This window comes from Ischnura elegans, chromosome 6, assembly GCF_921293095.1.
Source record: "Ischnura elegans chromosome 6, ioIscEleg1.1, whole genome shotgun sequence".
Classification (NCBI taxonomy): domain Eukaryota; kingdom Metazoa; phylum Arthropoda; class Insecta; order Odonata; family Coenagrionidae; genus Ischnura; species Ischnura elegans.
The window spans coordinates 80,015,450-80,032,363 of record NC_060251.1 but is presented as its reverse complement, the minus strand read 5'-3'; the positions used below and the strand labels follow the sequence as shown (position 1 = coordinate 80,032,363).

Genomic DNA, 16,914 nt, shown 5'->3' with positions numbered 1-16,914 from the left:
CACGCATGCACGCACTGGCTATCGTTAGTGCCTCGCGAAAGGGATCAGTTTCGTTTAAAATTAAAAAGTCTTTTCTAAATTTGCTGCAGGCCATGCGCAGTATATTCACATCTTGGATGCAATATTTTCGGATTTCCAATCTCATTCTAAAAACATAATCCGCAGCAACCATTGAGTCGTACCAAGCGCTAAATTTACCAGCGTCTTGGCGTGACATTCCTTCAACGCCGTAGTGTCTCTGCGCAGGCATCGGTCCTTCGTAGTCTCTGTTCGCATAAGTATTGAACAGATGGGGAAAGTAACCTTTTGATAACGACTCGTCCAAGCCTAGTGCCGACGGGAGCTTTGATAGCGGCATGGGGAGAAAGTTTATTGAGTCAATAAATCTTACTCCTTCATACTCGATACACATCAATTTACCCCCTGAAGATATTATTGATGGTGTCCAGCCCATCTTCTCCACCATTGTCTTAATGACGAAGTGGCTGTCATAACCCTTCCCATAGTGGGCAATGCAAATAAGCTCTTTAAATCCCTTTTTCCGCAGTGTCACCAGACTCTTCAGAAATTCCGCCACCGGATCGCAGTCGCTAAATATCAGTTGGCGTTCTCCACAGCCTGAGCAATGCTCTAGAGATTCCGCACCGATACAAGTCTCACATGATTTCTGCGCTACAAGGAAATTTGGAGTATGGAGAAAATTTCCCGATTTTCCAAGCATTGGGGTGTCTTGCGTGCATTCGATATCGTAAAAAATATAAATAAATTTTACTTTCGAGGACGCGTTTGTTTTTGCCACCGGCGACATGAAGCAATTTTTACCGGCTTCGTGTCTACTCTTGCAGGCGTGGCAGTATATTTCCCCGCATACATGCTTCCCCTTCACACTAGTCACATTGTAGACTTTTTCGCAGAGCGTGCAGTATTTAATTATGTCACAAGCCGATCTTCCGCTCCCTCTCCTCTCTAGGTGCTTCGCGAAACAACCGACCCCGTAAAATTTCCTTTTACACGAATCACACGTCACACTCGCTATGCTAGCGTCGCACGGGGGAGATGCGAGGCATCTGGGACATTCGGACCTACATTTATGAGCATATTGGTTGCTATAACCAACTCTGCAACTCCTACAGTAGTAGTCGTAGCTGAATGCTCCCTTGAGAGAGGCTATGTAATTGAAATGCCTCTCCCCATAAATTAGATCGATGTACCTGCGAGCACGTCCATCCGATGCGAGTGTAGAGGGACCCTCAAAGAGTACCTCTCTACCCCTACGATCCCCGTAGACGGTTATTTTATAATTTTCTAAATGCTCCTGAAAAGCGTTTAGATCCTCTATCCCACCGCCATTCAAAAGGTTGACCCCCGCCCCCTTACACAGATCCAGGGCCCTCGCAGTCTGTACACCCCCTCCCCTTTTTACTGCCTTAAAAATCACGGCAGTGTCCACGTGACGCGAGATTCCAACGCATAATGCTCTAGCTAAACAGAGGTTATCGTCGTTTGAAATCACAACGATCGATTTCTTTCCTCTGCAAAACTCGTGAAACGTGCACAATCGATTTTTATCTCGTCGACCGCCGTTCGGCATCTCCACGTAAGTAAACGTAACTCGTAATACCCCCCTCAATATAAAGTTCTCGTTAGACTGAACCACCTTTTCAACACTCTTACATATCACTTCAGCGGAAAGCTGGTCCGCTCGTCGATAAGAGATATAAATCGGGTTCTCAGGGCTTTCAGAATTGCTTATTGCTAGTCCGGCTCTACTGCTCTGAGGTACTCCACTCTTGAGTTCTGAAAGGAGAGCGTCAAAAGACTCGTGGAGCCATTCAATGGGGTCTCCATTCTCGGGCACTGGTTTCAGCACACACGCTATTTCGCGTCCGTGGAGGCGAAAACCTTTGAGATTGCTACGATTCTCAGAAATAATGGTGAAATATTTGTTTTCACCCCTTCCGCCCCCACTGAGCGTCTCGATGATCTAAAGGCGGCCCTGCTTCGTTAGGGGGTGAGGCGCAACGTTCACTTGGAAATCCCTCCAGCTGTTTATCCTCGCTCCATAGCTCGCCGGTGAGTACAGGGATGTCCTCCTCCATATCGCGAATAAATTTATTTTCTAGACTCTCCAAGTTTTGAGAGTTAAATACAGAATCCCCATCCTCGAATCCCAGTGGATCGTCACGCGAAGCGACATCCTTCGCCATTTGACTTAAATTTAATTCATCGAATGCCGCTGGCGGTCTCATCGTAGCATGAGAAGCTTCCACCACTACGTTGCTAGAGTTACCAGTCTCAAGGGTGTGAAGAAATGACTCTTCATTTAATAGAGGTAATGATGAGTCGATGCCGCGAGCCAATGCCTGATTAGCATCGCTAGTTTCCTCGCGAGCCACCTCCGAAACGGATGCGTCTTGAGCCTTCTTAACGTCCCCCACTAGTCTCACAAAGTCGCTCATGTCCACTTCCTCCTTAATCACTGTCATGCGATGAACTAAACCGTCCAGCGCGACATTTAAAAGAGAGACAGTGTCATACGCTCCAGCACGGTGGGCGCGAATTATTTCCTTTGCAGGTACACACGCAAAAATTGCTTCCATTGCGCCTACTCGATTTTAAATCCCCCACCGAAAAGATGAAATTTCTTATTGTAAACACAACTCACGGCTTTCAGCCCCAATCAGGTCGGCTTCCTCCCTCGCGTAGTGGTGTCTCCAGCCGGAACCCCGTAAGAACTCCGATCTCTCAGGTCAAACCCCTTAGAAGCTCCTTGCTCTACGGTGATGCTGACTTCTGCGGCTTGCGAGTGCGTAGGCTAGAGTTGCTACTTCGGACTTATCACCGATGAGAAAAGTCTTGCCCACAAATGCTGTGTGGAGACAGAGAACAGAGTATCTCTCGCTAACTCTCGGAAAATACAGTGATCGACCGTACGACAACTACCCCTTATATAGGAAACCCAAGTGGGGCGACGCCTCCTTGAAAATATTCTCACTCTCGAGAGGAATGAAGAGGAGTTCTCACGCCGATTTCAAGTCACCCCCATCCACTATGCCGTCAAAAGAAAACCCTCAGAGGAGCTGTTACTCCCTTTTCAAACAACCACTCCACTATGCTGTCAAAAGTAAACCCCCTCGCCTATTCCACAGGTGATTTTTTTATTAATGCACTCGCCAGTGTAAGTTAAAACCCTCTTAGCGACTAGTGGTCGGAGATGGAGTAGATTGGTTTTCGTTGATTTTCCACAAGATTTTTTTTTCCACCGCACCGAACATTCCATTTCTGGGACAGCGTCATAGTTTTTTTTTTTCTTGCGTCGACCCTTTAAAGCTCGACTTTAGACGCGGAACCTATGTCGTTCTCTACAAAGCATGTGAATATCCATCAACAGTTCTGTCAACCGTCTTAGAGCGAGATTTTGAAAACACCAGAAAAGGAAGGGGGCGACGCCTCCTTGAAAATATTCTCACTCTCAAGAGGAATGAAGAGGAGTTCTCACGCCGATTTCGAGTCACCCCCATCCGTTATGCCGTCAAAAGAAAACCCTCAGAGGAGCTGTTACTCCCTTTTCAAACAACCGCTCCACTATGTTGTCAAAAGTAAACCTCCTCGCCTATTCCACAGGTGATTTTTTTTATTAATGCACTCGCCAGTGTAAGTTAAAACCCTCTTAGCGACTAGTGGTCGGAGATGGAATAGATTGGTTTTCGTTGATTTTCCACAAGATTTTTTTTTCCACCCCGCCGAACATTCCATTTTTTGGGACACCGTCATAGTTTTTTTTTTTCATTTTCTTGCGTGGACCCATGAAAGCTCGACTTTAGACGCGGAACCTATGTCGGTCTCTACAACGCATGTGAATATCCATTAACAGGTCTGTCAACCGTTTTTTGAGCGTGATTTTGAAAAATACCTGAAAAGGACCAATGACGAGCGCCGTTTCCACCCCCTCCTCTCCCTACCACAAACTCCTGATCAGTGCTTAAAGTTCCACCCTCGTCATTCAGCGCTACCCAACGGTCACGGAAGCATCTCACTCTTCGCTAGCACCGAGCACCGTAGAAACTATTTACCATGGGTTACGTTGGATCGCCGAAGTACACCAACGAGGATATCGAACACGAGGTAAGCACCATGTCCTATCCTCTCCACACATTCATCGACTTAGATAACGATTGCTATTCAAATCATTTGGTAATAATATCTCTATTTCAGATTAGGATCGCCCGACAGCTTTCGTGGAGTTCGGAGTTCGACAGCTCAGATGAAATCGAGCACGAGGTAAGCCTAGACACTCCTCCCGATCGGGGGTACTCTATCGCGCTCTTATTTTCTCTGAAAATATATCCACCGTTATATTTTATTATTTATATTAATGGGGGTTATTACATTTATTTCAGCTGAACATAGTCAACGATATGTCGTGGGAGTCCGATTACTCGGATTTTGAGGAGTCGCCATCTGGAGAGAGAGATAATTTTCACTGCTCCACACCGGTAGCGGCGGACCGCGATTTCCCTGATGGATTCTGGTCCCCCGCGCATCTGACACCCGACGTAGGAGAGCTGAACAGCACGGCGAACACCATAATCGTCGACGAGCCTGCTGGCGGGTGGGAATGCCAGCAGATCGAGGTGTCGGAGCCGAGACTTGGAAATTACTCGGACCTACTCCTCAGCTGCGATGTAGCCCCCACTACTTCGCAGACTCAGTGTACCTGCGTGGCGTGCACCGAGTGCATAGAGGCCATAATGGCCGAAGTGGCTGATAGATACCCTCAAATTTCACCCGATAACCAAGCCCACGCCTTCACAGTAGAGAGTGTTAGCATCAACCGTAGTTGCGCGTGCACTCTTTGCGACAGATGTAGCGCCGAAATTTTCACAGATATAATAGCTATGTGGAATTAGCCGATCTGTAAATTAAGGAAATAAAGCACTGTTGACAGAACTCTCTGCTTTCTGTGTCTTGTTTGTTTATCCCCCGTCATACCCAACCCCACATCCAACCTTCGACATTTTCCCATACTCCTCCAACGGGAAAATAACGGCCGCTTGCCTAATAGCACCTGCAAACGCGTGAGGGGCTTCCCGTCCCACAAAATTATGACGCCAAGGAGTCTGGACCCTGAGAGGTGACATGCCAACGTGTGGGTAAGGCCCGGGTGGTGCCTGAAAAACGCGGTAAGTTACAGGGAAGACAATAAATTCCTCCCAACCACCCCCCGGCTCCAAAACCACTTAAAACACCCTCTCGGTTCCATAGAACAACTGTGGAGGCGGGGACCTAGCGCATCCCACTCTGGCCACTTAGCACAGGTGAGGTATAGGCTATGGCGACAAACAGTCTCAACCCCTCCCCCTTCTCCTCACCCCCCTCGTTTTCAAACGACGTAAGGGCCTCCTTGCCTTCCCCCCACTCCTTCCCCCACCCCACAAGCGGTCAATGACCTTCCCCCACCTCCTCATGTTCCAAAAACCCAATGACGTAGCGGTCAATGAACTCCCCCACCCCCTGGTTCCAAAAACCCAATGACGTAGCGGTCAATGAACTCCCCCACCCCCTGGTTCCAAAGTCCCAGGGATACTACTAACGTTGACCTCGTGACGATTATCTGAAGGGAATTATCGGCTTCCATGTTCGGCATTGAGTATCATTTAAAATCGAGCAGTTTAGTCCTATTTCTACAAGGATGATATTGAATGATAAAATAAGACCAAGGAATTAATTTGTATGAAGGTGGATTGCTTTGAAATGCATACCGGCTGGAAGGCTGACACGCGTGGGTAACATTAGAGAGGAATTTAACCTTTACCATTGATATTCCCATTTACTTGTGAATTTTTAGGGAGCGGAATTTTAATTCGATCTCGTGGAAAGATTCATACTACTGTCTGAGGTTTTTTTTTCACATATTACGAAGGATAAAAATGTAGCATTTTTCTGCAGCTGTTAATCAAAATATATTCTTCGTTAATTAGGTGTATACTGATATACTGGATGAGTACAAAATACATTCAAAGACTCATTCATTTTGAAATATTGCTATTTTTTGTATATATATTGTAGATTGTGTTTTTTTTAAATCATGGAGCTTTCCACATCCTAGGCAAAATTAATTTTTAAATCACCTCTATCCCGGTAGTAAATGAACTAAAATTAACAGAATAGAAAAGTTCATAAATTGCCTTTCTATCACACTCCTGTTGCCTTTGGCTGTTATTCTACCTCTATGAACCGTTTCTGTATTTCTCATAATAACCAGACAAAATTTATATCCTAAAGGTCGTTTTTCAGGATGTATTTTAACTTACATTCTTGTGTACGTGTTGAGGCGCATTTAAAATTTGAAGAGACAAATTGCTTTAGTAAAAATTCATGAAACGAAAATGGAAAGGAGACCCAGTTATTTTTTTTATTTCTATGACGCAGGATAACATGTGCCATAGTTTGTGCTTCGTACGAAACACCCTGATTAAATTAAGAGAAAAATAGTTGGAGCTGTGCACAAATTTCTTTCTATTCTTATGATGGAGTACACTGGGTGATCCTAAAAATATTCCCTAATTTATATAGTTTGTACTTTTTAAAATACTTGTTTGTACTATTTTAAATATAAAAAAACGCAGCTAATTTTGCACTTAGCTTTATAAGTATGGCTTTTTTTGCCTATAAAGTCGCAAAAGCAAGGAAATATGCGGTGAATATTATTGGGGTGATGAATGAGTTCAGCAAGCCATAAGATAGCCACACATACGGTGCTCCATATTTCCTTACTCTCTGTTTCTTTCAATGCAGTTGCGTAGTTCCATAGCAACCAAATCTCTGTGGGATCACCGAGTCAAACTCTGGTAGGTTGTCTTTCTAGCACTGCCTTCCTCGATCGGTAGAAATCTGAATTATTATGATTTTATTTTCTTGAGAAATTATTATGGAGGCACTCTACTTTTAATTTGTTTTCATCGTGAGCACGATTTATTCCAAATAAATTTTATTGATATTGTGCGATAGAATAATAACAAACATCTTTTCGGCTTTAAACCTTTTATTTATTGCCATAAGTATTTGAGTGGGACGCTTATACTATCCAGGCTCTTTTCGGGAAGTTTGCAGGATTTCATCTCTTTTGCTATTTCTGATGCAAGTTTTGATGTAATACTCCCAGATTTTTCTCGGTGAAGTAAAAGATATTTGACGCTTTAAGAAAATGAAGAAATTTGGAGGTCATACTATTTTTATAAAGGAAAAAATAACGCACTAATTATTAAAATTATTGTAAAAACTTGAACCGATGAATAGGCCTTTGACAGAGTTGACACATATAACAGGAGCCGCTGTATCTGCTTGGTGGCGGTAAACTGGGAGCTATTATTTCTGTAAACTGCACAAAAAATGTATCCATTCCTTCCTGAGATACTTGGCCTTCATCTGGAGCTCTAATTGATTTGCTTTTTAAATTTCTGTCCTGATTCGTCGGTACTTTCGGTCCCGCAAGCGCTAATTACTAACAAATTAGTCTGATATTCCAGCTTAATAATGTAATCTAGGTCTGCGTATGAACTACTCACTTTCTCTCACCAACATCATTTTCTGCCAGTAACCCATTTTCAATTCCCCCACCCCCCGTATTTCGCTTACTGTTCAATTTCTGTCCGTCTTTCTTTAGGCTCTCGGAGAGAAGTTGATAACTCATCATTACTAGGGGCTAATAAGTGAAACGGTAGGTTAGCTTTCGCGCTACATTTTCCTACTGTGCAAATCTCTCATCTGACACATCTTTTACTTCCTTCGCAAGCACTGAACGCATGCCTTCCCCGTCTCCGAATTACAATCGTAGGAATACAAATATGGCAAAGTCATGCTAAAAATAGGTCTTGCTTCCATAGGTGGAGATAGCATGACACAAATGGAAAAGGCAGTAGAAATGTATTAGAGAGCGTAAGAAATATTTTAATGCAACATCAGGTGTTAATTTAATTCGTTTTAAAATTAGAGAAATTAAAGAGTTAAAATAGTTTTTCAAAATCTACATCTTCATATGCATCTTCATTCTATTCCGTAAACCGCCTGAAGAGGCGTGTGGCAGGGGGTGTGAGAAAACCGACCGTTTACTCATAATAAGCAAATGCACAAAGAAAATTACGACAAGCATTTATTAATGTCCATTATGGTTCTAGGTGAATTATATTTTGTATTTTCCATAATGATTGCTTGAAAGAAAATGCGGGGAGTTTTCTTTTGATGAATGGATATTTTGAAGTGTTAAATCATAAAAAATAACGTTTTCTGTAGGAAGCACAGAAATATATATGTCCAGCCTTGGCAACTAAGTTGTCGCGATTAAATGGGTGAAATAGATTGGGAGTGTTTCCGATGAAAATATTTTAATTAGTGTCAGAAGAGTTTTAAACATGAATTCCGAAAGAGAGGAGGCGTATTTAATTTCTCTACTATTCTCTAAAAATTAATAATGACATTCATGTTGAATTAACAACTTTATCTATGTTTTTCCGCTGAATTTTTTATTAAATCACGATCATATTTTCGACGATCTGATCCATCCAGAAGATGACGTTAACCGTTGAAACCATGGTGGTGATTTAATAAAAAATTCTGAGGAAAAGCAAAGTTTAGGTTGTTCATTCAGTATGTTCAGCAAATTTCAAAAAGTAGCGCCGGTAACCACCACTTTATTAAGCATGAAAGTCTTGAAAAAAGGTCAAATTTAATATAGGTAATGCCACTATTAAAGCAATAGATGTATAAATAGCAGCTGAAATAGAACTTGGAGGAATTAGTACTTCGAACTTGGGTGAAAGTCAATGGCGGAAAGTAAGCTTTTCCTAGTTTTATTAAAGCACGCTTTCTACAGGTTGCGTTTTTCAACGATGTTTTGGACGTTTTTCAACTGTTGATGATCAATTCTTAACTAATTTCTTACACCTTTAATTTGTTTATTGTTTAAGACCAAGGACAGACTGTGTCACGAAGAGCGTGTTGGTAAGAGGTCAAGGCTGGATGAATTTCGGAGGATAGGCAAAAAAACCCGGCGATAAACCCCGCGTCACATCATCTTCTTTCTCATGTTGCGCTTTCTCTTCATAAAGGGCTGGAGGTCCACATTCTTAGGGCTTTTCAGAGTGGATATGATGTCGCTCTTTTGCTGCTGTTTCGAGTATGATAGCCCGTGAAGCCTTCAACTGAATGCGCGAGGTTTCCTTTCCATAACCTTACGACGGTTTCCTAACCTCACCGTAAACGTATGGGAACAAGATCACTCGAGGTGGCTGCGCATAACCAAAAGCTGTGACCAAATGTGTAATCCCAACTTGCAATGGAAGGTGCGAAAACGTAGGTGATGAAATATTCAAATAGATTTTATTTATAACCTCATGCTCCTTCTCTGTAGTTATTCAATTAGATGTCTAATTGAAGTAACTACATGAAAACAAACGCTACAGTCCTATTAAACCAAGCTGACCCAGCAACCTCGGATTTTTCCTCGGATTCCTTCTGTTTTTTCAGATGATTTAACCAGGATAATTTTCTTTAAAATAAAAGCGAAAAAGTAAGGGAAAAAAAATCAACTCAACTTTATACCTGCATCCATGTGCGGTTTAAGACGTTGTTTTCGATGGATGTTTTGGGGGCAAAGAGTTAATATCACTTATCGCACGCCTTGGAGGCATGCAACCTCTCGCGTCTGATGTCTGAATGGCGTACACAAGCAGCTTTTAGGTATTCATTAATTATTTTTAAACATTGTCTGCAGAGCTGGTGAAGTAAAAAATTAAATAGGAGACTAACCTTAAAAATTACCATCTTTTCAATGTCACCAGAAATTATGTGGGGGGTCGTCACTTCCCCACTCCCTAATCCGCCCCTGTCTGCATCTGCCACTGATTCCTATGTTTTATGCTGCGGGAATGGGGATACATAATACGTTCTATACCAGTGAAACCCAAAAATATCTTTTCTTTGCCAAGCGCAGTCTTGGAGGACGCATCATTTTCGTCATGGCGCGTAGACCTCGTGCGATCGAGACACACGGAAATCAGTGGGCTTGCGAGGCTAGGAAAGTTCTTTTTTTCTTCCTGCTCGTTCCATTTTCTTCGAATTTCGATTGTGACGGACGGTTGATGATGATTTTGCAAAGTTTCACCCGACTGACGAATGAGGCCAGCGCGGGAAATTCTGCGCGTCGGAAATTTGAGATCGCCCTTCCTTCGAAGCGGCGAGGAGGAGAAACTATGCTGAGGAGTCTATTTGGGAGGCAAAAGGCCCTCTTTGCGATCACCGGCGCTTATTCTACTGTTTCCACTGATGCCCTTCAAATTATCGCTAACACCCCACTTATGAAATGCAGAGTGTTAGAGAGAATGGCTCAAGTAAAATGGCGGACAGGAGAAACTGGGAATATTTTGACATGAGCTCAGAGAATATAATTGTGAAAAACATCAAAAAATTTCTAAGAAAAGAAACCATGAAGAAATGGGAGGAAGACAGGCCAGAGTCATCAAATGGAAGATGCACCCAGCTAAACTTCCCAATAAGAATTATTTAGTTTGAAATAAAGGGGGACTAAGTAAACTAATTTTAACCCCCAAATACGTACTATTATTTTTAAGCAATATACTCTGCCCACCCTCGAATGGAGGGGAGATATCAAGGGAGAATGGAATAGACTTGAATTCAGACCTTACATCAGATAACATTCCATTCTCCCTTTTTTGTACTTCAGGAGGTGGTAGGGGAGATATTTTAAAGCATTTTTTTCCCATGAAAATGGGGCCGCAACTTCTTAGTTACTGAACTGTGGCAACTTAAACATTTTTGGATGCACTTTGCACTTACGATAAAAACAGATTTTCTCGGCCATCTAGCTTCTTCGATATTGTATTTAACACTCTGAATTTTAAAGACATTAAGTAATTAAGGTTGGTTGAAAATGTGCTATTGTAATTGTTTGAAACAATCTCAACATGGGTTAGATTGCGAAATGGCAATGTTGATTCTCGCTCGAAGCTCTCGTTTAATTAAGCTCAAAGACCTCCTTTGCGGCAATGAAGATAGTAATGTTTGAGGTGTTGCTAGCCGTAAAATTACTCATACTGACTGTGTTTTCATCTATAAAGTACTCTGCACCAGATACTTCTAATTGGTTTAACTCTCGAAGAAAATATTTTCAGATAACTTTTGGCGTTGGACCAACCGCAAAAAGACGTAAGACCGGTTTCTGATGAATCCCTTAAATCGGGGTAGATGTGTGCAAATGAACTTATCAATCAACACATGTCAATTAAACTTTCACGAAAAAACGTCAGGAATCAAGTCGTAAGATTTAAAAAAAATTGGTTGCGGCGCTTTCTGACAATTCCTCACGACGAACGTACAATTGCTTATTGTCTTTTCTATGGAAATAGTCATTCGTAAGAATAGAGTTAGGTCTTTGAACTTGGGAAGGGCGCTTTTTTGCACATGCATTGAATATTCTCATGGGTGCAAAGTCTTTGTAAGCTTGCTTGCCATCGTGAACGAGGCCACTTATCTCCAGGCAAGGGATTACTTTGATTTTTCGACGGATTTACCCATTTAATTAACGACGACAGAAGTTATATCAATATGAATCACCGAGTCATATTTTTTATGTTATTTTTTGTGCGGTATATTTGTGTAAATTACGGAATAATCGCATACCTATGTGGATTTGACATGAAGAATGCTGCCGAGAGAAAAGACCACACTATAATTTTCCTACGAGTTTATTAATACCCTATCGGTTTCAATGCTAGGGATTCATGTTCAACGGAACGTAATTCCTTAGTTATATTAAGATTTTGTTAGCGGCAACGTTGAACTATCCGGGTTTTGCTATGTAATTAGTGTAACATTACCGACGGATTCTTTTATTCAGCATGTTAAATGTACTTTTCCTCAATGTTGAGCCAGGAACAGTTTAGCTCGACTAGTGTTTTAACCAGTAGCATACATGGATTATATCTTTTGGGTGATGGAAGGCAAGATCAATGTAAGCTGTGGGTAAGCAGTTAAGCATGGAAATACCGTGAATAAATAAATATATATGGAGTGTGCTTCTCTACGGAAGTGAGGCTTGTACAATGACGGCCGCAGAGAATTCAAGGGTAGAGGCCTTTGAAATGTGGTTTTGCCGAAGAATGATGAGGATTAAATGGCTCGACCAAGTTAGTAATGAGAAAGTCCTAAGAGTAGTAGGAGAGAAGAGAAGCCTCATGAAAACAGTGATAAGAAGACGGAACAACCTTATAGGCCACATCTTGATGCATGGTGACCCGATAAAAAAAATCGTCGAGGGACAAGTAGATGTCAAGAAGGTAAAAGGAAGATCTCGAGCAAAGAATATGCATGGAACAAGTACAGAAGGATGTGAAAAAGAAGAAATAAATACGTCTGAAAAGATAAGCTGGTAAGAGAATTGAGTGGAGAGCTGCGTCAAACCAATCTAATGATTGTGGATCACTGATGACGATGATGAAATATGTAAATAAATCTAGCGTGATGCTTAAATGAAATTAAGGTGGGATGATATTTATAGTAGATGGATAGGCAGTACTCATTTGGGAAGAACTTTTAAGATATCGGCGGACGATAAAGGGTATCGGATATCTACCCTCTTATGTACGATCTTGGTTTGAACTCATGTTGCCTTACCACTCACAGTATTTTTAGTCAAATAGTTTTGTTTAAAAGAGAAATTAGACATTTATTTCTGAAAAAGTGAATGCAATATAATGTTTTAAGCGGCATTTTTCGTGGTTTGATTAGCCAATGGCTCATAGACCCAATCAGATTATGTTTCCAAAATTATAAAGTATAGATGGAAAATCTGTCTTTATAAATGTTTTGCACTAACGACAGTGGCGGATGCAGATGGGGAGCGCACGGGGCGCCCCCCCCCTTGCGGACCCCCGCCCGTATTGCCAAACATTGCAGAACCACAATTATAACTTTTTTATATCATAGGATGGCATTGTCTTGTACACATGCGTAATAAATTTGACAAAAATTTTCGTAAACTCTGCATGTAACTTGATTATTTTTATTAGGATGAAAGTAAAGGTAACTCAAGATATCTTTTGTGCCCCCCCCCCCCTAGAGTTTTTTCTGTATCCGCAATTAACTAGTGAGGACTGAACAGAATAAATCTTGGAGCTCTCAAAACCTGCATTGTGATACGAGAGGCACGCAGTATCGAGCCATGGAGTGAGATTAACTGGTACCACTCGGAGGCATAGTCAGAAAAACTGCTGTTGGTACGAAATGCCGAACGGCGGAGCTGACCGAGCTATGAGAAGTAGAATGCAAGACAAAACTTACACACCTTGCCGTTCAAATGCTGTCTCTGCGAAAGAGGCGCGGTGGTAATGAAAGCATTCGGTTACATTCATAGCTGGAATGACTCGGTTAAGACTTCAGCACTATAGTGTATAGGACTCAATCAGCCCTTGAAAGTGCTTAATCGAAGTTTGCCCTACGTATTATATTCAGTCCACGGCAAGAAATATTTTCGGCATTCTAAGGGCTTGTGAAACCGCATGTTGAGGTAGTTTGACTAATATTATGAGATTCGAAAGTGAATGAAGGGGGATTTCATCTCAAATCAGGCAGAGGGGTGTCAGGTGACCATCACCGATTTCTCTGAAATTTATATATGTTAAAGCAGTATCCTTATGATGAATAACGATGACTTTATCTCTGCTCAGAACTGAACCGTCATAAAGTTACCGCCCATTGAACATTGCAGTGTCAGGCCTCAGAGTAAAAAATGAAAAATCACATAAATGCTGATTACTAAAAAACCATGGCCCATAAAACAGTGGTTATTCTTTTATTTTGAAGAAAATTCATTTATGCACATTATGGCATAACTTGCAAGTCATTTGAAGCAATAATAAACAAATAGGACTTGTTTAAACAATAAAAATTAGTCATTATTTAACAATTTATTACTAAAAAAGGCCACCTTTTATTTTCTTTAAAATTTCTCAGCGGGTAGTTTAAATGTTCTGCTTTCAATTAAAAAAATAAAAAAAGGTAGTATTTTTATACTTTTTGTTTTAAGGCATGTCAAAGTTAGGCATGTTTACGACTATTTTACACCAAGATTGCATACCTTCAAGGGGGGAAAATGCAGTTTCATTCTACTTAGCATTCATAACAGTGAAAATTTCATATCTGAATGATTGGTTACATCTCTTGACTGAAAGCAAGTCCAATCTTGTTCAACAAGCTCAATTTACACAAAAAATAATTAGGTGAAAGTAGCACCTGTACATGGCGTCAACAGTTTCATGTCTTGGTAGTTAACAGACACGGGATAACTAAAGCTCGCTCTGTAATCCACACAATCAAACAGGCTGTGACACTAACAAATTCAGATATAATGACGTACAGTGCTCAAAATCTCACCATGAATGACTTCATTGTGTGTTTCTGAAAAACCTGGTCAAACCTGATTTCACAAATCACTGCAGTGTCTTTAGAAGAGAATGATATTAGTGTCTCATTTATGCATCCACATGGTCCATCGAAATGTTCCACATGGCCCAAAGTAGAAGAAAGACTTACGTGAACTGCCATTGAAAAATACTCTGTGCAAATTGCGACTCATTCACCGTTTCCAGCCAGTAGCAGTGGGTTTTTGCACACATTGGATGCCATGGAAGTAAACAAGATTGGACTTGCTTTCAGTCAAGAGATGTAACCAATCATTCAGATATGAAATTTTCACTGTTATGAATGCTAAGTAGAATGAAACTGCATTTTCCCCCCTTGAAGGTATGCAATCTTGGTGTAAAATAGTCGTAAACATGCCTAACTTTGACATGCCTTAAAACAAAAAGTATAAAAATACTACCTTTTTTTATTTTTTTAATTGAAAGCAGAACATTTAAACTACCCGCTGAGAAATTTTAAAGAAAATAAAAGGTGGCCTTTTTTAGTAATAAATTGTTAAATAATGACTAATTTTTATTGTTTAAACAAGTCCTATTTGTTTATTATTGCTTCAAATGACTTGCAAGTTATGCCATAATGTGCATAAATGAATTTTCTTCAAAATAAAAGAATAACCACTGTTTTATGGGCCATGGTTTTTTAGTAATCAGCATTTATGTGATTTTTCATTTTTTACTCTGAGGCCTGACACTGCAATGTTCAATGGGCGGTAACTTTATGACGGTTCAGTTCTGAGCAGAGATAAAGTCATCGTTATTCATCATAAGGATACTGCTTTAACATATATAAATTTCAGAGAAATCGGTGATGGTCACCTGACATGATTTTGCACTATCTGCCTGATTTGAGATGAAATGGCCCTGAAGACATCTTGGTGCACTATTAGAATATGACAGGAGCTGTGAGAAGGATGGTGCGAAATGAAACTTACAAACCTCGCCATTCAAATGCTGCCTCTGCAAAAGAGACGCGGTGGTAAAAAAGCATTCATATAGTGAAATATAAATCTTATATGGAAATTCTCCAAATTGCGTTGTTTTGCAAATTTTTTATTCTCCATCAACTGTAAGTTTTGGAAACTCACAAAAAATAACATTTTGAGTTTTCATAATGATTTTTCATAAATATGCCTACTTGAAACTCAAGAATATCAATGGTTTATTCTATCTAACTTAGCTCATTTTTTCCTGACACAAGTCCTGCAGACGACGTTATTAACTACACTCCGTTCAAATAGTATATGGTTTTTCTAATACTACACAGCATGAAATTTCACTAGGACTAGATTTGAGGTTTTCTGAATCCCACTATCTAGTTATATGCTAGTTCACCGTTTTTTAAATGAGCAAGTTTTAACAGTGTTGCCCAACAAAGAAATATTCCGTGACGCTTTAGCCCTAGCCATCAAATCGCTGAGCTCTCTCTATTGCTAGATACCAGATTTCACTGCTCTTTCAAGGTCCATTGAATCCGTTTTCTAGGACCTAGAACGCCTCTGTCTTTAAAACAAGACATTCTTTGATTTGTTCCCATTGTTCTCTCGTTTACTCCGAGACCAAGTGGAAATTTATGAGTCGACATCACTATCGCCATTATTGAAAGGATATAAAATTATTTCTTTATCACTAATTGTAAAACCACGTTAGTTGCATCCATGTTTTTCTTGAATATTTTAAAAATAGACTAAGACGACGTTCGAAAGGCATAGAGAATTGTGAGGGGTGGTGATTGAAATTTTACCTGTAAGCTAGTTCTTGTTAGTAAGTTACAACACTAGTTATACTAGCTGCATTGCCCTATTGTCAAACGGACTTTGAGACGTATTACGGGTTATTTTGTTAATTCAGTTGTTTCAGCGAAGGAAGAATAAAATCTTCAGTAAACATTTCAGCTAGCATTAAACTGTATAGCCATTAGCCACCTACATTAATATTGAGTCAAGATCGCTGTTTCTATGACTGAAAATGTTTTCAAATACAATCAAAACATCATTCCTAAGGAAGGTAATCATCGGTATTTAGTAAGTTCAACTGATTCAGGCGTTATATAGTGGATGTTCGAGACATGAAAATAAAATGCAATTGCACTTTTCCACAAGTTTTATCAATATTTTTAAACATAATTATATCTTTATAAATTATTAGAATTTTATTTCAACTCATCATAAGAATTCATAAAAAACGGCATAGGAATAATTGACCAAACTACATAGTGGCCCAAATACATGAGCACTAGGTGGCACTGTTGAGGTGCGGTATGGAAGTTTTTCATATCGTGTAATAATGTTTTGGTCAAGTGTTCCCGAAGTATCTCTTTTTTTTACGGGACCTTTTCTGCTTGCCTTAAAAGGCAGGAAACTGTGTGATGCATATCCCTGGTTTGCAGAGCGTAATATCTGAAGAGGGAATCTAGGTCTGT

At 40.5% G+C, this 16,914-nt stretch overlaps 2 protein-coding genes across 3 annotated transcripts in view; both read left to right on the top strand.

Moving 5' to 3' along the window:
* The window catches only part of LOC124161054 (progestin and adipoQ receptor family member 3), a 147,256-nt gene that overhangs the window by 21,288 nt on the left and 109,054 nt on the right, over positions 1-16,914 (top strand). The gene's annotated exons all lie outside the window — the stretch shown is intronic.
* Positions 3,769-4,930, top strand: LOC124161055. Of its 2 annotated transcripts, XM_046537223.1 has the most exons (3): positions 3,771-4,125; positions 4,216-4,281; positions 4,401-4,930. In XM_046537223.1, the coding sequence occupies exons 1-3, from the start codon at positions 4,075-4,077 to the stop codon at positions 4,908-4,910; spliced, it is 627 nt and encodes a 208-aa protein (XP_046393179.1). In that variant the 5' UTR covers positions 3,771-4,074; the 3' UTR covers positions 4,911-4,930. The 2 variants fall into 2 exon arrangements, with proteins under 2 accessions (XP_046393178.1, XP_046393179.1); XM_046537222.1 differs by having other exon boundaries at positions 3,769-4,281.

Coding starts and splice junctions, on each gene's coding strand:
- LOC124161055 (XM_046537222.1), top strand. CDS start 4,075: ATGGGTTACGTTGGATCGCCGAAGTACACCAACGAGGATATCGAACAC. Junction 4,282..4,400: donor CAGATGAAATCGAGCACGAG/GTAAGCCTAGAC, acceptor CATTTATTTCAG/CTGAACATAGTCAACGATAT.